This window comes from Planococcus citri, chromosome 1 (genome assembly GCF_950023065.1).
Source record: "Planococcus citri chromosome 1, ihPlaCitr1.1, whole genome shotgun sequence".
Classification (NCBI taxonomy): domain Eukaryota; kingdom Metazoa; phylum Arthropoda; class Insecta; order Hemiptera; family Pseudococcidae; genus Planococcus; species Planococcus citri.
Window position 1 is genome coordinate 1488482 of NC_088677.1, and position 23752 is coordinate 1512233.

Consider the following 23752-nt stretch of genomic DNA (forward strand, 5'->3'; position numbering starts at 1 on the left):
GTTTGAGAACTGAAATACTATCGAAAAAAATATTGATACGGTTTTAGAGTGAAATTTATAAAAGAAACAATAGATGGTACTTTTTTTGAATTAGGAACTTGAAATGAGGAGAAATCAAACAGCAGTCGAGTGAATTTTTCTTGCGAAGTGTTTTGCTCAATGATTCACGAACACAGAATTAATATTAATTATTGGCTGTTCAGATAACGAGAGCAATTTTTATAAAAAATATCTCGATGATGAATTGTTTACATTCGAAAATTATATTTTCAAAATTTATCGAGCGTGAAAATTTAGTAATTTTATATCTGAAAAGTCAAATTTCTTGTGATGCATGTTACGTGTCGTTTGATTAGTATTTCTAATTCGATAAATTGAATATAAGTCAATATGACGAGTGACAAGAATAAAAACTCCAATACCGAGTGAGTAATTTGAACGAAATTCTGCCCAATTACTCTCATACTTGATCTATCAATTGCATTTTTATCTTCTAATTCTAAATGATATTTAACTCCTTATTTTTCGTGTTGATCAAATTATCAGTCGATGGAAAAATCCATCCAATGAACCATACCTTACCGAGAATTCAAACACAAGAATTGTTTGATAGTAATTCTACCGAGGAATGAAAACATTTTTTCGAATAAAATGTTCAAATTTATTTCAATTCTTTCTGTTTGTTTTTTTTTTCAGTGATAAAAACCCAACGAAAAAAACGGTAACCGGAGCCTGTAAACCATGCATGCCTACAGCACGAGACGCAGATGACAAAAAAGAAAAAACCACCGCCACAAAAAATCCTTCGCTGAATCAGACTTCAAACGCAAGCAGTTGCTACGCAAAATGTGCTTCTCCGGCAGCCCAGCAAGCCTCTTCGTCTGCAACGAAAACCACCGTCGAACCTTCTGATCAGACTACAAAAGTAGGCACTTGTTATAGAAAATGTGGACCTCCACATTTACAACAGGATCCGTCGTCAGCCCAGCCAGTTTCTTCGTCTGCACCCAAAGCTATCGTTGACCCTACTACCCAGACTACGAAGGTCGGTAGCTGTTATGCAAAATGTGGACCTCCATCTGTACGACAGGATTCGACGTCAACTTCAGCTGGTTCAACAGCTACTGCGAAAGCTCAAGTGGATTCGGTTAATGGATCCTGTCGAGTGAAACCATTGAGTGAAACGAACCCACATATTGAGAAAATGGATGAAGATATATTATATCATATAGCTTTGGGTAATAAATCTCACGATCTATTGAATATGTTCGGCGATGTAAAGGTAAAATGTTTGAATTTGTTTATCTTTTTTTTTTTGAAGAAGAAGAAGATCATGTTCTAAAGGTATATTTATTCAATTGTTGCAGTTTGTTGTTATGGGCGGTACACCGAAACGAATGGAACAATTTGCTTATTTCATGGCGAGCCAATTAAAACACGAGTTACCACCTGGAACCATTTTGAACGATATCAGTAAAAATTCTCATAGATATTCCATGTTCAAAGTTGGCCCAATACTTTCAGTCAGCGTAAGTGTTCAAAATTTTCACTCTTGAGAGCTGTCTATGGAATGTTCCCGATTTCTTACTACATTCTTTTTCTGAATTACATATTGTTTATTTAGCACGGCATGGGTACTCCTTCGATCGGAATTCTTCTTCACGAATTAATCAAATTAATGTCTCACGCCAATATCAAGGATCCTACCTTCGTAAGAGTAGGTACTTGCGGAGGATTCAATAAGAAAGCAGGCACAGTAGTCGTTTCAAATAAAGTCGTCAATGATTTCATGGAACCATTTTACGAATTGGTAAGTTCAACGTGCATTTTTTGAATAACTTTGCTCGCTGTATTTTTTTTTGTTTTTCTTTGGCAAGTATAAAGATTCATTTTTGTATTATAGGCTATATTGGGTAAAAAAATTCGTTTCCCTGCGAACCTCGATCAGACTGTGGTGAATGAAATACTTTCGTCATCGGACCCGGAAGATAAATTTGAAACCGTTGCTGGAGCTACTTATTGCACCGATAATTTTTATGAAGGTACGTATTACGCACGAAAATTCAATTTTTAAAGAATTCGTCACCAAATACCATTTTGATTGATATGGGAATTACTTCGAGTTTGTGTTCGGTTTAATATGTGATTAATTTTGTTCAAAGAAGAGAAAAAGATTAGGGAATAATTTCGGAACCTTCACTAATTTTTTCAAAAGTTGCAAAAAAAAAAATAAGAGGATTTGAACTGTTGGATTTTTTTTCGAAAACGGTGCTTGGCTATTGAAAGCTACACGAGAATGTTTTAATTCGAGTTTGTAAACGTTAAATTTCATAGTTAGGTACCATTTTTTTTTTTTTTTTTTTTTTTTTTTTACGAATTTTCAACAATTTAATTTTTTATGCATGGGAGGGGGGAAATACTAATGAGTACCTGACACCGATAAATGAAAATTTGCGAAAGTACTTAGGTATACTCTTTTTATTATTTTTCTATTGTCTATGCTGCATTTTCAGCGTTATGATTAAAATTTAATTGCCAAATAGTTCCATTTCTCGATAAAAATGGGTGCTTTTTTGCAAAAAATTCCAAAAAGTCTTGTTCTTTAACTGAAAAATTGGGAAATGTCGCCCATATTCGCAACTAAAATTGCGAAACAATATTATCAAATTTTTTTAGCAATAATTGCAAAAAGTCAATTTGGATTTTCACCAAAAATTGTCAGAAACTCTCGCTTTTTCAAAAATTAGTTAAAATTCTCGTGTTTTTTTGCAAAAAATTTCAAAAAATCTCATTTTTTCCAGAAATTACAAAAATTTTCACTTCGTGACCAATGTGGCCAAAAATTGCCAAAAATCTTGCTGTTTCATCAAAAAGTGTCAAAATATTTCAATTTTTTTTTGCATTTAAATGGTTTGGTAACTTTTTGGTTGCCTTTTTCGAGCTTTTTTGGTTATTTAAGTCACTTTTTAGCCGAAAAAATTGAGTACGAGCCTTGAAACTAGTCAAAAGTAAATAGTGTCATTCAAATTTAAACTTTCCATTCATATTAGGGTCAAATTTTAATACTTTTTATGGTTTTTTGGAATAAGATTTTCAATTGAGAAATTTAACTTGGTACCTAAATTTTGGCATTTTAAATCATTTCAAAATGTTTTTTTTTTTTTTTTTTTTTTTTAATTAATTTGGGGACGTTTCAAGTCAAAACAGCTTGGTTTTGAGTTTAGGGTTCCTCATTTTTCTAAAGATGTTTTTGTAGATTCCTTACGTTGGGAAGGGTGGAAAATCAATATTTTCATCGATTTTCCCATTTTTAAAAATTGAAATAAACATTAAGTACAAAAAAGTTACTCTAAAACTCATAGGTAGCTTATTTAAAATTTATTTTTAATTTTTCGTAAAGACCAACAATGTTTGTATTTGATAAATTGAAAAAGAAGAAAGAAAAAGCTATTAGAAAAAAGTGAAAAAACTTATCAGAAAATATGTAGCTCAAATTTGTAACAAAAATATGAGGAAAAAAATCACAATTTCTGATTTTAAATTTTAATTTAAGAAAGTGACTCACAAGGGTACCTCTTGAGGTGTCCGCCTCCGATTTGAACGGTACCGCGATTTTTGGAAAGAGCATGTTCTAAAACCCCCAAATCCAAATTTTCAGCTGCCCAAGTTCATTTTTCGATTTTTGACGAATTTTTGAAAATCCATAATTGACTATTTTGGTGATTTATGCTTTTTTAAAAAAAAGTACGTACTTGATCAGTAATAATGTTCAAAATAGTTGGGCTGCTAAAAATCGAGTTGTGTGTTATACTCGACCTGTTTAACGAATTTATCCACATTTGAGCCGATTCTGGAGCGGACACCTCAAGAGTGGTTTTTTGACCAGCTTTTTTTTCAAAATAAAAATATTCAAAAATCAAAAATTTCTCGTTTGCGAGAAAATTTTCGAAATTTGCGCGAATCGATGTATTTTGTCATGAATTAACCCCACGAGGGCGAATTCCGCCATTTCCAGCTATTCTGGAGGCTCCAGCGCGATTTTTCAATTTGCTTCAGAAGACGTGAATATGAAGTTGGGCAGCTAAAAATCGGTTTGTATGTTATGCTCGACCTGTTTAACGAATTTATCCACAAGATATTTATCAAAAGATTCTTGTTTAAATACATTACGCGGTATCACTTCGAATATATGATTATCCCATAGTAGAAACGTTTTGTTCCAAGAGTTCCACTTAGTGAAAAGCAAATTTAAAACAAATTTTCAAAACTCGAAAGATCAACTTTTTAGTTCTATGTACTAGGAAATTTCAGAAATAGCGTTTCTCCGGCGTTCACATTCCTCTTCGTTCTTACAGTAGGTACTATTCATGGATTACATAATTATGTATCATAGTTCAAGATAGACTTTAATATTGAGCAATATAACAAATTACTTAATAAAACACTGTTTCGATTGAACTAGTTCTTAATTCCTTAAGAGATGTTATTGCGAGCAACGCTTGCCGTTGTGTTTCCGTCAGTTCCGGCATCTCAGGCATCTGGCTAACTAATTCCGCGAATTTGTTGGTACCATGAATTTGACCCAAGCAAGCTAAACCGATCAAATTCGACGACATTTTGTAAACATCAGTGCATGACTGAGCAAAAAGATCTTCCCCAGATGGAAAAATACGACGGATGTGGGCTGAGGCCCTCGCTTCAGGATCGTTGTCACTGTAGAATGTTTTGTAGGCTTGCATGAATGATGCTTCATTTTTTGGTGCGCTTGGAAGAAAATATGATGACAGTATCCGTTCGCTGAAACGTTGTAGGTTGTAGCGCGCCAACATTACTGCTAGGATACCAGAGTTCACATCCTACAAGAAAGGTTTTCACACATTGGCAATCAGGAAAGTTGAAATAAGTGAATGATGAATAAAGATAGTTCACTAACCAATTTCGTTAATAAAGTCTCAATGACGGATGCAGATTCCAATGTGGTATCCGGTATTGCTAGCTGATAATCTGCCAACATCTCTTGTAACTGCGAGGATATCAATATTTCAATTGAAATTGGCCCAAGATGAAATATCAGAAACAGAAAATTGATGAGTTTCTTCCTGAGTTATATAATACGAAGTAACATTGAAGAGAAACACTTACTGTTTTTGGGTTACTTGACATGCTTTCCGTGTTCGAACTGTTCGAAGTGAAGATTTTGATGAGTTCGCGATGTAAAGTTAGAGTAAAGTTCTAACTAATTAGATATATATTTAGAGGAAGGAGTGCGTTTGAAATTTGAATAAAATAAAATCCGACTGCGAAAGTGCGTAGCGTACGACGTACGATTGTCTATGAAAGTTGGAAAGTTGTATTAAAGAGCTTTAGAAAGTTGCACGCGAAAAACAGTGTAGCCACATAGCATTAGCCACATTACGTTTTTTACAGGTTTAAAGGAAGTAAATTAATAGAATGTGCTGAAATAAAATTTAATTACCTATGTTAGAAGAAGTGAATAAAATCATTGGACACGTAATACAATAGTTATAGCAGGAATTATTAACCTTATCAGAATTTAAGTTCAATTTAGACGTCGATTCAGGGTAAACACTTACCTAACATTTTTTTAAAAATAAAAATAAAAATTTCAATTTGAAGGTTAATAATTATTCCTGCTATAGAGAGTCACTTCTTCTAATGTAATTAAATCTTATTTCTTTTCAACACATTCTATTAATTTACTTCTCGAGGTTAGGTAATATAGGTAATTATAAACATTAAAATATGCTCCAGTCCAAACAAATGAACGCTAACTGAACAAAATGATTCAACGTTTTGAAACAAAAAACAATAACCAGAACAGAACAATTTTTTTGAAAAATCAATTTGGGGACGTTCCAATAAGGGCAATAAGTCAAAACAGCCTGGTTTTGAGTTCATGGTCCCTCATTTTGCTGATTTGCTCATGATGTTTTTGTAGGTTCCTTACGTTGGGAGTGATGGAAAATCGATTTTCCCATTTTTAAAAATAATTGAAATAAATGTTACAAAAAAATTACCCTAAAAACACATAGGTATTTAAAATTTATTTTTAATTTTTTGTAAAGACCAACAATGTTTGTATTTGATAAATTGAAAAAGAAGAAAGAAAAATCTATTAGGTAATATTAGAAAAAAGCGAAAAAACTTATCAGAAAATAGCTCAAATTTGCAACAAAAAAATGTGAAAAAAATCACAATTACTGATTTTACATAAATTTTAATTTAAGAAAATAACTCAGTATCTATACTTGTTTAAAAAAGAAAATGATGATGATAAAATGAAGAAAAAAATTCGCTATCACAACCAGGGACGTAGCGAAGTGGTTTTGCAGGGGGGGCAAAGATCCTAAGATTCCCAACTAATTTGACTGAAAATTCCCAAGTTGGATGAAAAAAGAGGGTATTCAAGTTACAAGTAGTGAGGGGATTGTATCACGACATTTTGTAGCCAAAAATTGTAACTTTGCCGACTATAATCAAAATTTTAACGCGCTGAACACTCTGGTATTAAAAATTTTGAAAAGCTAGTGGTTCTGTTCCGAAAGAAATGAAAAATTTGAATTTTTTATAAGCTTTGAATATTATGAGTATTTCTGGAACTTTTCTGTTATTCTGTTTAATCTTCATATTTTTAAAATCGTTTAAAGCAGGCCCGAGCGAAGCGAGGGCAAAAGTTTTGGAAAATTTATGATTCGAAAAGTAGAATAACATCAATTTCAATAAAAGAATTCGGTTTTTGTAATCTCAACATTTTTCAAATTCAATCATAGATTTTTTAAAATATTGTAACTTTGTAGATGAGAATCAATTTGGGCCGAGCTTAGCGAGGCCGAAAGCTTTAAAAAGCTTGTAGTTCGCAAAGTAGAACAACATCAATTTTAATGTAAGAATTCGGTTTTTCTGATCTCAACTTTCTTTTAATTTATCAATGGTTTTGTGAAATTCTTAGTGTGAAAAAAAGAACTAAATTGGCCCGAGTAAAGCAATGGCAAAAGTTTTGGAAAATATGTGACTTGAAATAGAAAAGTAGAACATCAATTTTAATAAAATAATCAAGTTATTCTGGTCTCAATATTTTTCAAATTCAATCATACGTTTCTTGAAATTGTAACTTAGTAGAAGAGAATCAAATTGGCACAAGCGAATCGAGGCTAAAAACTTTGAAAAAATTGTAATTCAAAGAAAAAATTCGGTTTTTCTCATCTCAACTTTTTAAGAAATTCATTAATAGTTTCTTGAAATTTTCAAGTGTGAAAAAAAAAACAAATTGGCCCGAGCGAAGCGAGGGCAAACATTTTTGAAAAAATGTGAATTTTAGTTGGCAAAATCATACATTTAGAAACTGGTTTGGCTTCAAAAGTTGGGAAAGTTTTCAACTTTGATGATTGTAAAAAATTTTAATATTTGAAAACTCCAAAACTAAAATACTTACTGTCGGAATTTTTGTATTTTCCCAACTTTCTTGCATTTCTCACAATTTCCCAACTTTTCCCAACTTTCGCGAAACACTGGGGGGGCAGGCTGCCCCCCCTAGCCCCCCCTTCGCTACGCCCCTGATCACAACTGATTTTTTTCAATATAATGGAAGGAAAAAATCACAATTGGTTTAGAAATTTTACACAAGGAAATGACTTTTAATTTTTTTTTTTTATATAAAAAGAAAACAGAAAAACCACTGCTCAAAATTTCAAAGCTTCTTCGCCGTTTTATCTCTTTGGGCAAGCTCAAAATTGCAAAATTACTCATTTTTTTTAAATCTTCAGTTTTTGAATTTTTTTACGATTATTTGAATCCAATTTTTTTCACCAAGCTCTTTTTTCAACGTATGCAAATATTTCACACAATTTGGGAAATTTTCCACAGCCCCCCATCATTGATTCTTTATACTCACATTTGGAGTCCAATATTACTCCAGGGTCATTCCATGTCAACTCAAACAACGTTTTTGAGTCATGTCTTTCGATTTCGCTCAATTTTTTTTTACAATACATACCCACCCAGTAAGTAAGAACCCCCCAATTAGTTTGGTCCCAGCCCCCTCAGGGGGGGTGGGTGGAGGGGGGGCTTCCATTATTTTCACATTGTCTCGAGGTACTCAACTTCAGCAGCCCATTCCTCCAAAACTATGATACTTTGATCAAAACTGATTTCACAGTTCGAAAGGGCATTGCATTTAGAACTTTTTAAGCATTTTGAAATTTTCAAAAGTTGAAATTTGAACTTTCAAATTTCAAAATGGCGCTGTAAGTGGGTGCTAGTACAAAAGAGTGTTTTGTTCGTGCGACACATGGAATAGTATGTTTTTGGTGACGCTGAACACGAATATGACGTCACATTTTTGATTGGACTTTATCCACGGCATCCAACAATTTTTTTGGACTTTTACCTATGGGGGGAGGTTCTGGGGGCCTTGGGTGAGGTCGATTTAAAAAACTATGGCAATATTTGTGTTCAGCGATATTGAAAACATACTGTTTCATGTGTCATACGAATGTAACTATGTTTTTGGGGGATACCCCCTTTGGGGAGGTGCTGGGGGCCGTGGTCGGGTCCAATAAAAAATCTGACGTCATATTCATGTTCAGCGTCACCAAAATTATAGAATTCAATATGTCACATGCCCCAGATTTTCTTTCGAAAGTTTCGCCCAAAATTGGGGTTGAGGGGTGCTCCCTCACCATTAAGAGATCCCATCTAGAAACTTGAATATTTCGAAAAAGTATCAAAAGGTTCATCTATGGAAATTTTTTCAAAATTTTAAATGGTAGCTCCCACTTACAGCGCCATTTTGGGGCTGCTGAAGTTGAGTACCTCGAGAAAATGTGAAAATAATGGAAGCCCCCCACCCGCCCCCTGAGGGGGCTGGGACCAAACTGATCGCGGGGTTATTACTTACTGGGTGGGTACATATTGTAAAAAAAATTTGAGCGGAATCGAAAGACATGATTCAAAAACGTTGGTTGAGTTGACATGGAATGACCCAATGGTCGCTTTCTTGCAAAAAAATTCCAAAAAGTCTTGTTCTTTAACCGAAAAATTGGGAAAAGATCGCCCATAGGTATTCGCAACTAAGATTGCGAAACAGTATTATCAATTTTTTTTAGCAATAATTGCTAAAAAGTCCTGCTTTTTGCTAAAAATGTGAATAAATTTTCAGAAACTCTCGCTTTTTCAAAAATTAGTCAACTCCTTTTTTGCAAAAAATTCCAAAAAGTCTCATTGTTTTCCAGAAATTACAAAAAATTTTACTTCGTTGCCAATGTGGCTAAAAATTGCCAAAAATCTTGCTGTTTCATGAAAAAGTGTCAAAATAGTTCAATTTTTTTTGCATTTAAATGGTTTGCTCACTTTTGCTCACTTTTTTGGTAACTTTTTGGTTGCCTTTTTCGAGCTTTTTTGGTTATTAAAGTTACTTTTTTCCCGAAAAAATTGAGTACGAGCCCTGAAACTGGTGAAAAGTAAAAAACATAGTGTCATTCAAATTTCAACTTTCCGTTTCTATAAGGGTCAAATTCTAATACTTTTTATGGTTTTCTGGAGTAAGATTTTGAATCGAGAACTGTAACTTGGCACCCAAAATTTGGCATTTTAGATCATTTTAAATTTATTTTTTTTTGAAAAATCGGTTTGGGGACGTTCCATGTCAAATGAAATCAGCTTGGTTTCGAGTTTAGGGTCCCTCATTTTGCTCAAGATGTTTTTGTATGTAGGTTCCTTACGTTGGGAAGGATGGAAAATCGGTATTTCCATCGATTTTCCCATTTTTAGAAATTGAAATAAATATTACAAAAAAGTTACCCAAAAACACATATTTAAAATTTATTTTTAATTTTTTGGAAAGGCCAACAATATGTTTGTATTTGATAAATTGAAAAAGAAGAAAGAAAAAGCTACCTATTAATATTAGAAAAAACTTATCAGAAAATAGCTCAAATTTGCAACAAAAAAATGAGAAAAAAAAATCATAATTACTGATTTTAAATTTAAATTTAAGAAAATGACTCAGTATCTGTACTTGTTTGAAAAAGAAAAGGATGATGATAAATGTAGAAAAAAATTCGCTATCACAACTGATTTTTTTCAACAAAATGGAAGGAAAAAATCGCAATTATGGTTTAGAAATTTTACACAAGAAAATGACTTGTTTTTTTTTTATTTTTAGAAAAAATAACAGAGAATGAGAAAAATCATCGCTTGAAATTTCAAAGCTTCTTCGTCGTTTTATTTTTGTAGGCAAGCTCAAAATTGCAAACTTATTATTATTATTTTTTTAAATCTTCAGTCTTCGAATTTTTTTACGATTTTCTCAATCTAATTTTTTTCATCAAGCTGTTTTCTCAACGAATACAAATATTTCACACAATTTGGGAAATTTTTCACAGCGCCCCATCACTAATTCAGGTAATTCTTCATGCCCACATTTGGAGTCCAATTACTCCAGGCTGTTGCAACTTGAAGAATCTGCTTACGACGTTTGAAAGACAGTTGAGACTAGTTTCAAAAATATTCTCCAAAATGTTCAAAAGTTCGAAGTCTGTGCTGTTTTTTTTTTGAATGCTCGATTTTCAAAAATTTACAAATTTCGGAGCTGTAATTTTAAAAATTTGAAAAAAAAATTCAGAAAACTACAACCGTACATTTATAGTACCTATATTTACCTACAGCTATAATCTTTTCGAGACTAAATTCGCAGATTCGCAAAATTAATAGGGGGAGGGAGGGGGTGATCGTGTGCCACTCAAAGATCTTATTTTTCATGACTATTTTAATGAATTGTTTAAACCTAATGTATTTCGTTTCAGGTTCTGGTCGCGCGGATGGAGCAATATGCGAATTTTCCGAGCAAGATGGTCTAAATTATTACAAAGAGTTGCAGAAAAATGGCGTAGTCAACATGGAAATGGAATCTTTAGCCTTTGCCGCGTTAACTTGTCGAGCAGGAATAAAATCTGCCATTGTTACGGTCATTTTAAGCGATCGTTTGGAAACCGATCAGGTGAGTACCCATTTGGAACCATTTTTAATACACTGGCAGCTTTTAATTGCGATATACTTATTTTTCAAAATTCTACGTCTCTACTTCGACAGATTAAACAATCGAAAGAAGTTCTCGACGAATGGCAAACCAGACCGCAGCGATTACTCGCAAAATATATAAAAAAGAAATTATCCATCAGCGATGTCGCAGATTCGACCAGTACTACAAAACTTCCTTCAACTTCTGGTACAGTAACTACTGCCGAATCTACAGTTTGTGACTCGTGTAGAGGCACCGGAATAGTTGAAAGTACAACTTCGTTGAAACCTACTTCAACTCGCGCCTATTCTACTACCGTTTTCGACGTATCGCAGTGCAAATCTTGCGGAGGTGCTGGTAGAATTACAAATAGCGCCGATAATACACCAGGAGTTGGTGGTTCAACTACACCATCATGTACTGTTGGCACCAGCACTACCAGCACCACCACCACCACTACCAGTACCGCTAAACCGAACATCATTGCTTCTTCTACAGCAACCACGTGCAAATCTTGCGGTGGCAGCGGCATAGAAAAGCGATCTGATATTAGCACTAGTGCCCCGAAACCAGCAATTGGTTCGCCATCGACTACATCCAATTCGACAGCTTGTAAACCGTGCGGAGGTATTGGTAAAATCGAAAGTGGCAGTGATGCTGCCAGTAAACCTACTGATTTTACATCGACTACTGCAGCACCTGGTTCAGGAACGTGCCCAACGTGTAAAGGTACTGGCAAAGAGATACCTGTTGCAGATGCTGCTAAACCTACATCGAGACCTTCGTTAGTGCCAAAATGTACTGGATCTTTCGATGCCAGCGCAAATACTACGAAATCGAGTAGTGATCATATATCGACATCTGCAGCTTCGTCGGTTTGTAAATCTTGTCTGGGTTCTGGTAAAAGTTCCGATGCTAATATATCCGCTCAAGCTCCATCAACGACCACTAGTTCACCAAATATGGTCGTTTGTAAATGTTGCGGTGGAGCAGGGGTTGTTCCGATTGATAAAGCTAGTGATGCAGCTGTTCCAACGATTAAACCTTTCTTCACTGCTGAGAGTTCTGTCCGCAAATCTGACCTGGATTCGTCGAACAAAGATGGTCAAACTGCAGCCTCCAATGCTTCGTCTGTATGTAAACCTTGTACTGCTGGAGGAAGTGGATCCTCTCCTAGATCCGATGGAACAACAACGGCAGCTCCTCAGATTCAAGCTACGTCTAATGTCTGTAAGCCTTGCATTGGTACTGGTACTGGTACTGCATCTGCAGCAGGTGGTAGTCGCTCTTCAACATCAACTCCTGGATTAACGACAACTTCAGCTCCTCGGGTGGACAGTTCAAGCGTGTGTAAACCCTGCATTGGTTCATCAACCACTACATCTGGATCTACTACAACAACATCCTCATCAACTGCAACTGCAACATCCGCATCAACTACAACTTCAGCCCCGACTCGGAAAGGTTTTGGTCCATGTCCATGTGACAGTGGATCAGCACCACCACCACCAGCGACTGGTTCAGCGACTGGTTCAGCGACTGGTTCATCGACCACTACATCCACATCAACAACTTCGGCGCCTTACCTGACAGGTTCTGGTCCTTGTAAGCCCTGTGCTAGTGGATCAACGCCACCGAAGAGCAACGCTTCAACTCCTGCTGCACTCAATTCGACCACCGAATTACCTGCTTATGTGTGTAAACCGTGCATATCGAGTGCTAATCTGCCTCCTGGAGCTGGCGGTGGTACTGCAGCGTCTGCAGTAGGAGGTGCTTCGACTTGTAAGCCTGGTAGCAATCCACCTACGTCTACTCAATACGCTCATTTGCCAGCTGGAGGTGGTCCCACATTTAGTACGACACCAGCAACTACAACTGGCGCACCTTCCAGTTCAACTGCCACATCTCAACCTAGTATCCCAGATGTTGGAATATGTCCACGGAATACCGGATGTACTACTTTTGGCACTACAACGTCTCCACCTTGTTTATCGGTCGAAGCACTATGTCGAAGGAATTCTAGAAACGTAAATTCTGCTACCACAGGTGGTACTTCGACTTGTAAACCTGGCAGTAGTCCTCCAACGGCTCAGTATCGAGCTTACGACGGAACTAAGCCAAATACTGCAGAAATTACTCCCGATCCAACCTCCACACCGGGTATTACTAACAACACGCCAACCACTGCTAGTCCTTTCGGAGTATGTAAACCTTGCAGCGGAGGTAGAGCAACGACTCCCACAAATGATTCAACCAGCGCTGCGACCAAATCCGCTGCCGATGGCACCAGCGCCTCTGCAATACAAAGCACCACTAGTAAACCAAAAACAACAAGTACGGATCCTGATTCTACAACATCGACCACATCCCAACCTTCAGCAAGTGCAGGTGCCGATTCGAACGCCACAGATAACGCAACAGGTACGAGTCAACGAAAGCGATCGAAATGTGTGCCATATACTTGTTACACCCCCGATAAAACCGAAACTACGCCTCTTCCTACAACACCCAAAACCTATCTGGCCAAAGACTTCGACAGCAGTAGTAAATCAACCATTTCGAACGATTCATGGCGTTCTTGTTACCTGAAATGTTCTTCTAAGGAGCCTTCTTCGGGAGGAGGAATTTTATCTTCGAGTAAACCGCAGGGTTTTCAGACACCCGAACAAGAAAAACTAAAAGGTGTGCCTCCAGCTTTAGGACCATGTTGTATGCCTAAAGATGCCATAGAATTTCGAGAAGTTCCTCAAGCCAAAGGACGAGCCTGTGTTGCCTGTAACTACCTATTTTATTTTTTGACTCGTCGAGTGCTCTAGTAAATTTTACATATTATGTTTTATTTTTTTAAATAGGTGAAAAACGAAAAGACTCGAACATAGATCAAACCAAAACGACGGAGTCATCGCTCGAAAAACAGACCTCTAAAGATCAGATCAAAACCGAATCTCCTGTCGAAAGACGACTTTCAATAGGTCCAGTAAAAGTGCAATCAGCGCTCGAGAGACGTCCTTCGATGGGACCCATGGGTGCCAAATCATTGCTCAAAAAATCTCCGGCAACGGATCAAGTCAAAACTGAATCATCTCTCGAAAGACGAACTTCGTCTGATGTAACTCGTGTACCAACAAGTAATGATCAAATTGTCGATTCTAAGCTAGGCCCTTGCTGTACTGGTCAAAGTAAAGAAGTAACCCCGCAGCCTGTTACTTCTGATGGTAATAAGTTAGGTTCCTGTTGCTCAGGTTTACCCACAGTTAAACCCGAAGAAGCTGCTACGATGCGTCCTGTTGACTCGAATTCGACTTCTACTTGTTCCGGAAGTGATAACAAGTCGCAGGAACCTTCAAGTAAGTTTCGTATGTCGTTTTTTCCCCATTAACTTTGTGTTCTGTTTGCAAACGCTCGATAAATCGAATACCTACGTACGAAATATTTCAACCTCTGGTGAACACCCTTGCCTTACGTAATTATTTTATTGAATGATTGCGGGTATGGTACCCTTACTCAAGTTTATTGAAATTTAATTCCAACCTATATTTTAGCCCGGAGTGAAAAATCTGAAGCGAGAAGTAATGGAGGAAGTAAAATAAAATCCACTGGTCGTCTTTGTAGAGGAAATGAAGAAGATAGTCCGGATGAAGATTGTGGTATGTTATGTTGTGAATGAATCAATGAATCATAATTTAGGACATATTCAGAAAAAATTGAAAGATGTTCATTAATTGATAGCTAGCTGATTCCCCTTATGTTGAGAAGCTCCTAAAATTGAAAAAAGTTAAAAATTGGACATTTTTTTTGAAAAATTTTCTTTTTTTAGTCAGAATCCATCTTAGCAATTTTTTTGGCAAATTTTATCAAAAAAAGCTAAATTGAGAGCGAAAAGGTATTAAAGGTTTTCGATTTTGCAAAAAAAAAAATCGAATCTGGAAATCGTATTTGATTTTGATAATACTCATTGTGATCCTTTTTCAAAACCTTTCTGAAGAGATGGAAGGCCAAACAACACCAAATTTGAATTGATTAGCCATAGAGGCCAATTTTTTCAACTCAAAATAAATGCACCTTTTTATAAAAATGTCAAAAAATTTGACATTCTTCTCTAAAAATTGAGGCTTTACAACTATTTTGTCCAAGAATCGACGCTTCTTAGACACTTTTCCAAAAATTGACAGTTTTCCAAAAATTTACACTTTTTGACGATTTTTAAAAGTTAGAACGTTTTTGACAATAAATTTTAACAACAAATGCACAATTTTTTGACAATTTGTGGCAAAAAAAAAACATTTTGTGACTTTTTTTCCAAAAATTGACTCATTTTGACATTTTTTTCCAAAAGTGAACGCATTTTAGAATTTTTTTTGAAAATTGTCACTTTTTGACATTTTTTCAAAAATTAACACTTTTTGACAATTTTACTAAAAATTGACACTTTTTGACAGTTTTGTCAAGAATGAATGTTTTTTAACAATTTTGACAGCAAATGGGCATTTTTTGACAATTGTGCCGAAAAAACACACTTTCATGACTATTTTTCCATAAATTGACGCTTTTTAACATTCCCCCCTCCCCTAAAAATCGTCACTTTTTGAGAATTTGCCCAAAAATCAACACTTTTTGACAATTTTGACAACAAATGGACATTTTTTGACAATTGTGCCAAAAAAGACTCTTTCTGATTATACTGTGTCATGAATTGCCGTTTTTTGACATTTTTTTCTGAAAATTGGCAATTTCCCAAAAAGTAAGACTTTTGACAATTTTGACAAAAATGAATATTTTCTGACAATTTTGACAACAAATACACATTTTTTTGACAATTTGTGGCAAAAAAACACACTGTGACTTTTTCCCCATAAATTGACTCTTTTTGACATTTTTTTCCAGAAATGGACGCATTCTAAAAATTTTTCTATAACTTGTCACTTCTTGACTTTTTAAAAAAAAAAAATCAACACTTTTTGACAATTTTTCCAAGAATTGACACTTTTTTACAATTTTGTCAAGAATTAATGACAATTTTGACAACGAATGGACATTTTTTGACAATTGTGCCAAAGAAGACACTGTACATACGACTATTGTCTCATAAATTGACGTTTTTTGACATTTTTATCTCTGAAAATCGACCATTTTAAAAAGTGACACTTTTGACAGTTTTGACAAGAATGAATATTTTCCAACAATTGATAACAAATGGGCATTTTTTCACAATTGTGGCAAAAAAAGACACTTTTATGACAATTTTTCCAATTGACGCTTTTTGACATTTTTTTCTAAAAATTGACAATTTTTGAAAATGTTCCCAAAAAGTGATACTTTTGACAATTTTAACAAAATTGAATATTTTTTGACAATTTGTGGCAAAAAAAGACATTTTGTGACATTTTTCCCATAAATTGACTCTTTTTGACATTTTTTTCCAAAAATGAACGCATTTTTTTAATAAAAATTGTCACTTCTTGAAATTTTTTTCAAAAATCAACACTTTTTGACAATTTTAAGCATCTTAATTTAATTTTTTTTTAAAAAGAAGGAATTTAAGGAACATGTTTCACCAAAAAAAAGACAATTTTGTGGAATTTTTTGTGTCAAAATGTTTCTTATTTGAAACAGAATTAGAAAATATTATGTGTAATGTAGTTTAAAAAATAAAAATCAAAAATTGAAGGATTTTAGAATTTTTTGAAAATTTTTCATCTTTGGTAAGAATATTTTCCAATAATAAGTAGGTAAATGTTGTTCCTGCGCGTATGGAGTCCCTTAAATCAACTGACGCTCTTCAATTTGAACAAAACCAATTAAGATTGAAACAGCATGCTCTAAAACCTCTATAGCCAAAATTTTAGATGCTGAAGTTCAATTTTGGCTTTTTGGCGTTTTTTTTTACAACAAAAGTACTTATTTGTATAGTGATTTAATAATTTTTTAAATAAAAAATATTTGTCTTTCTCAAATGAAATGAAGCAGTGTGAAATATCGTTCCATTTCATCGCCCTCCTCCCCTCACCACCACTTTTACGCCATTCGGGATTCTGCAGCGAGTTTTCAAGTGAGAGTTGAAATTCAAAAATGGCCCTCGGCGCCTAAAATTTTGCACAGTGGAGTATTTTTGAACACTTTTTCGATGTTTTCATCTTGAATAGAAATTAATACATATTTTCCGAGTATTTGTGATTATTATTATTATTTTTTCAAATGGAGTTTTATAATGTGTTGAAATAATGTTACAGGCGCTCTCAAAAAACCTCAAACAACCACCAACGCTGAAACGGACTCGAAATCCAACGCCCCCGGACAACTCGCTGGAAACACCCCAGGATGCCCAATCAGTATCCGAGGCCCATGTATCTATCGTAAGGACAATGACCAATCTCAAGGTACGTCTACGTCGTCGAAAGCAGACTCTTCGAGTAATTCTTGTGGCACAAATTCTACGCCTAAACCATCCCCCGATACTCCCGATACGTCAACCACCCGATCAATGCCAACTTTCGTCACACCTACGCCGCCGTCATCGACAGGAATCGTCTGTTATTCGAAATTTACCAACAGTAATGGCGTATTAGTTACCTCTTCTATTAGTAAAGAAGCGAATAAATACGACGAGAGTCCCAGTCCGTGCGCCGCTTGCAAAAAATATCAAGAAAGTAAAAAAAGAAATAACGATTTAGCGCTTTCCGAGTCGCAGCCAGAAATTATCAAATGTCCTCATAAATTGAAAAGACTCAAAGACGAATGCCAAGGATACGATTAGAAGGCAGTAATTTTACCAAAACTTGATATTCCGGTTTCAAGATTTTTTGCTTCTTAATCCAAAAAGTACAAATCACCTACAGTCTATTACGTAACTTTTTCTTTTTTTTCCACTTTTTTTTCATTTTTCTCACAGTACATAACATAGGTAGCGTACTGTTTATAAAAAATTATCATGTTGGATGCTGAAGATTTTTTTCGTTAAAAAAATGATCTTTGGTCGTAAATGTGCATTATGCGTGTTCGAAGTGCAATACCTATCTATCGTATCATTTTTCAAACTCGTGATTTTTAACGTACTGTATATTTGATGTTGATAATTCATGCTTTTCACAAATAATTATAATAGCTGTTTCGAATTTTTAATGTGCCAAGATTGATCGTACAGACGGAGAAATTTAATAAAAATATTTTCATTTGCGTATGTCTATGCTAGAGTATCATAGCAAATGTTATCGAATGCGTGATGTTTTAATTAAATTTTCATTTCAAAAGTATGCAATTTTTTAATTTTTTGTAAAAAAACCATTTTTTATATTACTTTGTAGTTTGCAAAAATTTCTTCTGACGTTTTTAGTTAATTTTTGTATTTTTTAAATATCATCATTTTTTTTAAAATTGTAAATTCAATGAATGTGTCCTCGTCACTAAAGTGCTAGGAAAAAATCTATTGTGTAAGCAATTTGCAGTATTTACAAAAATAGAAAAAGCATTTTCGATTTTGCAGCTGCGGAAATCCATTTTGGACCAAGGTACCTACTTAGTTTCTTCCTCTATCAACTTTTTTTGTTATAGTTTTTGATCACTATAAGGCCCCTATTTTTTAAATTTTTATTAATGATTTTTTTTTTAAATCGAGCTATGAGAAGGTAACTTAGAAATTCGAAAAATATCAATACTTAGATAAAAATGACCTCTAATTAGAAATGGAGTTTTTTCCAATTTTAGAATAAAAAATACTTATCTGCGTATTATTGCAAAGTTGAAATGTTAGAAAACTAGATATGGAATTTTCAGTTTAAACGAAGTCTAGGATTAGTAATGTACGATGATGACCTGAACTTTTGAACCAACCAATAGATAAAATTGACGAAAGATCAGTAAAAAGAAAAGGTGAACTTCCTAATAAAGTGAACTTACAATCGTTGGCAAAATATTGGTTTAATATTAAATATTATACTTTTTATTAACAGAAATAATTGTCTTATCAATTTTCAGAATTTTTAGAAGTAACTGACTTAAAATACTGCACTTATCAGACAGGTTTTGTAGTTTCTTTTTCTTTTCGCGTTAAATGAGTTATTAAATACGTAGATTCGAGAACTCATCTTCTGTTCCTAGAATTTTAACAATAGGTACCAAAAATTTACGACGATTTACGTGTAAAGTAGTTTTTAGTGTTTTTGACTGCAACAGGTGAAATTGTTCGTTTCGATTGATCATCATATTCGTTTTCGTATCAACCAGAGTGAAATCGCAACCATGGAAAAACCTCAAATAGGCGAGGAAATGCAGCAAAAACAACAAAACGGCGAACTAGTTGATAATATCCGCATTGAACGTTCCAAAGAAGATGTATTAATTCATTTAGAACTCGCTAATAAAAAAGATGATCTGGAGACGTTATTCAAAGATGTCAAGGTATGTATAGGTACAGATTACCTACTCCTATATGACATGTTTTACTTGTGTTTTGTAAATTTGCTTGCCAACGAAGCAATAATGTCTGTCGTTGGTGATTTTATTTCATAGGGAAGTATTTTATAGTCCGAGCATAAGCTCGAATGTTGGCAAAAAATATGAAAGATCAATATATTCGGTAGGCTGTGTTTTCTAAAACTCCGGACAAGTTTTATATTTATATTTTCTAAACGAATTTTCCTCGTTTGATTTACTCTCGTTTGCCCCTCCTCCCTCCTTTTCAACAAAGAGTGAGCAGATGTGTTGAACATCTCTCATACCTTTTTCAATAGGTACCTACTTCCATATTATTTATCGAGAAGAATTGAAAATATGTTCTGAAAGAATTCAAAACGTACCTACGTTTATTGGATGAGAATTTTTTTTTTTTAAATGAGTAGGTACCTACCTACCTACTTTTATTTTTAAGAGAGATATTTGATAAGTATTTCAATTGGCAGCATTTAAGACCACTTTAAGGGTTCTATTGAGCGCCTGAAAATTTGGAAATGGCTTATTGTTGAATCATTTCACGTTTTAATGTTTTTTTCTCAAATAGATTGTTTGCTTTGATTAAACTAAAACATCGAGAGATATCATTTCTGAAATAAATTGTGAAATAGATACCTATACATATTTGAGAACACGCTGGTGCCAATTTCATGACAAAAAAAAAACAAAAACTTAGGTACCTAGGTGCCAAATTTTTCGGTTTTTTGAAATTGGCAGTGCATTCCAAAATATTTCCCTATAGTTCCAGAAATAATATCTTTCAGAATGTTTTGGCTCAATTAATAGTACAGTCATTTTAGCAAAATTTTTAGACGAACCTCGGAAAAATTAGGGTAAAGCAGAATTTCACATTATTTGTTCAGATTGGTCTCTGAAACAACCCATCAAAAGTTGCACTCCGCAACTTGCCGGCTACCCCCCCCCCAATCAAAAGGTCATTAACCTTTGCCGATACAGGTTTTTCGGCTGTATCGCCGACATGAAGGGTCCGAGAGGGAAAATGTTCAAACAAAAATTGTTCTACGCTAAATTTACTATCAGCATGATCTGTTCAGCTTTTCCCAAAATGGCGATTTCACGCTTACTAAGGAGGGGGTGAAGTGGTCAATTTTATGAAAATTGTTTTTAAAAATGAAAATCGACAATTTAAAACGTGAACTCGATTTACGGTAGACCCGAAAATATGTTGACCAAAGTTGCACACCGCAATTTGTCTGCTACCCCCGCAAAAGGTCATTAACCTTTGTCAATCTACGTTCTTCGGTTATATCGCCGAAATTAAGGGTCAGAGATAAGTGATTGAACTGAAATTTGATCTAGAAGGATGAAATTCAGGATATACCCTATTTTCAACCTGCCAAATCGATTAGAAACCGTTTCAAACGATTTTGAGCAGTTCTGGAGCCTCCAGCAGATTTTCAAAACTTGAAATTTCCACAAAATTTCCTCAAATTCGGTTGGAAAGCTAAAATTCATTCCGTAAACTAATTTCAATACGCTAGGGAGTCGACTGCAAGTAGATTTCAAGTCGTTTTGGAGCCTCCAGCGACTTTTTGGAAATTACTGGAGCCGCTGGCAGATATTTCAATGCTTGAAATTTCCATAAAAATTTACCAAACAGAGACACCCCATTTTTGACATTATTCTGAGGTGGATCGCAGGCAGTTTCAATTCGTTTTGGAGCCTCCAGCAGATTTTTAGAAACTTATGTTTTTCAAAAAATGTCACAAAATCTATCCGAATCAACTTTCAGCTTTCCAACTCCATTTGATGAAATTTTGTAGAAATTACATGTTTCAAAAATTTACTGGAGGCTCCAGTAATTTCCAAAAACTCGCTGATGTCCACAAAACAACTTGAAATCTACTTGTAGTCGACTTCATATCGTATTAAAATTAGTTTACAGAATGACTTTCAGCTTTTCAACTCTATTTGATGAAATTTTATGGGATTTTCAAGTTTCAAAAATCTACTCGAGGCTCCAAGAATTTTCAAAAAGTCGCTGGTGGCCACAAAATGACTCAAACCCACCAGCAGTCGACTTAATAGCGTGTTTAAATAGGATTACATCGTCAATTTCCGCTTCCTAACTTAATTTGATGAAATTTTGTGGGATTTTCAAGTTTCAAAAATGTGATGGTGGCTCCAGAATTGCTCAAAATGGTTTGAAAGCGTTTCCAATCAATTTGACAGGTCAAAAATGGCGTATAACCCCAATTTCAGCTTTCTAGGTTAATTTGGTAAAATTTTGATTTTTTTCTGATTTTTGGCCTAAATTTGATTTTTAAAAATTCACCAAAAATCTACAAATATATTTTAACTGAACTGGTAATGCTTAGGAAATTTGACGTAGAATGATTTTACCCAGTTCAATCACTTTTTCCCTCTGATCACCCGTCATTTCGGCGATATTAGCCGAAGAACGTAGATTGACAAAGGTTAATGAACTCTTGCGGGGGGGGTAGCAGACAAGTTGCGGTGTGCAATTTTGGTCAACATATTTTCGGGTCTACCGTGATACGAGTTCACGTTTTAAATTGTCGATTTTCATTTTTAAAAACAATTTTCATAAAATTAACCACTTTACTCCCTCCTTAGTAAGGATGAAATCGCCATTTTGGGAAAAGCTGAACTGATCATGCCGATTGTAAATTTAGCGTAGAACAATTTTTGTTTGAACATTTTTCCTCTCGGACCCTTCATGTCGGCGATACAGCCGAAAAACCTGTATCGACAAAGGTTAATGACCTTTTGCCTGGGGTGGGGGGGGGGTAGCCGGCAAGTTGCGGGGTGCAACTTTTGATGGGTTGTTTTAGAGACCAATCTGAAGAAATAATGTGAAATTCAGCTTTCCCCTAATTTATACGAGGTTTGACTAAAAATTTTGCTAAAATAACTGTGCAATAATGAGTCATTCATCCATGTCAACTCAACCAAAAAAAACGATTTTGAAAGTCATGTCTTTCGATTTCGCTCAATTTTATTTTTACAATATATACCCACCCAGTAAGTGAGCACCCCGCAATTAGTTTGGTCCCAGCCCCCTCAGGGGGCGGGTGGGGGGCTTCCATTATTCCATTATTTTCACATTGTCTCGAGCTACTCAACTTCAGTAGCCCATTCCTCCAAAACTATGATACTTTGATCAAAACTGACTTCACAGTTCGAAAGGGCATTGCATTTAAAACTTTTTAAGCGTTTTGAAATTTTCAAAAGTTGAAAGTTGAACTTTCAAATTGAAAGTTCAAATTTTAAAATGGCGCTGTAAGTGGGAGCTACCATTTAAAATTTTGAAAAAATTTCCATAGCTGTATCTTTTGATGCTTTTTTGAAATATTCAAATTTCGAGATAGGATCTCTCAATGAAGGGGGAGCACCCCACCCCCAATTTTGGTTGAAACTTTCTAAAGAAAATCTGGGGCATGTGATATATCGAATTCTATGTTTTAGGTGACGCTGAATACGAATATGACATCATATTTTTGGTAGGACCTCATCCACATCCCCCAGCACCTCCCCAAAGGGGGTAAAAGTTCCAAAAAGTGTTTTGTTCGTGTCACACATGGAAGTGTACATGGTTTTGGTGACGCTGAACACGAATATGACGTCAGATTTTTGATTGGACCCCATCCACGGCCCCCAACAATTGTTTGGACTTTTACCTATTGGGGTAGGTTCTGGGGGCCATGGGTGAAGTCGATTCGAAAAACTAAGGCAATATTCGTGTTCAGCGTCACCAAAAACATACTATTCCATGTGTCACATGAACACAACACTTTTTTGAACTTTTATTACCCCCTTTGGGGAGGTGCTGAGGGATGTGGATGGGGTCCTATCAAAAATCTGATGTCATATTCGTATTCAGCGTCACCTAAAACATAGAATTCAATATATCACATGCCCCAGATTTTCTTTCAAATGTTTCGCCCAAAATTGGTGGTGGAGGTGCTCCCCCTCCATTCAGAGATCCCATCTCGAAACTTGAATATTTCAAAAAAGAATCAAAAGGTACTTCTATGGAAATTTTTTCAAAATTTTAAATGGTAGCTCCCACTTACAGCGCCATTTTAAAATTTGAACTTTCAATTTGAAAGTTCAACTTTCAACTTTTGAAAATTTCAAAACGCTTAAAAAGTTTTAAATGCAATGCTCTTTCAAACTGTGAAATCAGTTTTGATCAAAGTATCATAGTTTTGGAGGAATGGGCTGCTGAAGTTGAGTAGCTCGAGACAATGTGAAAATAATGGAATAATGGAAGCCCCCCACCCG

At 35.0% G+C, this 23752-nt stretch overlaps 2 protein-coding genes and 1 long non-coding RNA gene across 3 annotated transcripts in view; 2 read left to right on the forward strand and 1 right to left on the reverse strand.

Annotated features, from left to right (window-relative positions):
- Positions 1–19346, forward strand: LOC135844166 (mucin-5AC-like). Its single transcript, XM_065362303.1, has 12 exons — positions 1–425; positions 697–1282; positions 1368–1529; positions 1625–1810; positions 1904–2042; positions 10824–11017; positions 11110–13813; positions 13891–14166; positions 14281–14385; positions 14581–14685; positions 17269–17415; positions 19208–19346. Exons 1-12 carry the CDS (start codon positions 391–393, stop codon positions 19228–19230), a joined length of 4662 nt encoding a protein of 1553 aa, XP_065218375.1. The 5' UTR covers positions 1–390; the 3' UTR covers positions 19231–19346.
- On the reverse strand, positions 3152–5420 carry LOC135844160 (uncharacterized). Its single transcript, XR_010558461.1, has 3 exons — positions 5143–5420; positions 4934–5023; positions 3152–4856 (listed from the first exon to the last, which is right to left on the reverse strand). It is a non-coding gene; the product is annotated as an uncharacterized LOC135844160 (long non-coding RNA).
- The window catches only part of LOC135844211 (uridine phosphorylase 2-like), a 10692-nt gene continuing 6000 nt past the window's right edge, over positions 19061–23752 (forward strand). Inside the window, exon 1 of the mRNA XM_065362361.1 lies at positions 19061–19432. Within this exon, the coding sequence (XP_065218433.1) occupies positions 19274–19432 (159 nt within the window). The 5' untranslated portion in view covers positions 19061–19273. The remainder of the gene's footprint in view (positions 19433–23752) is intronic.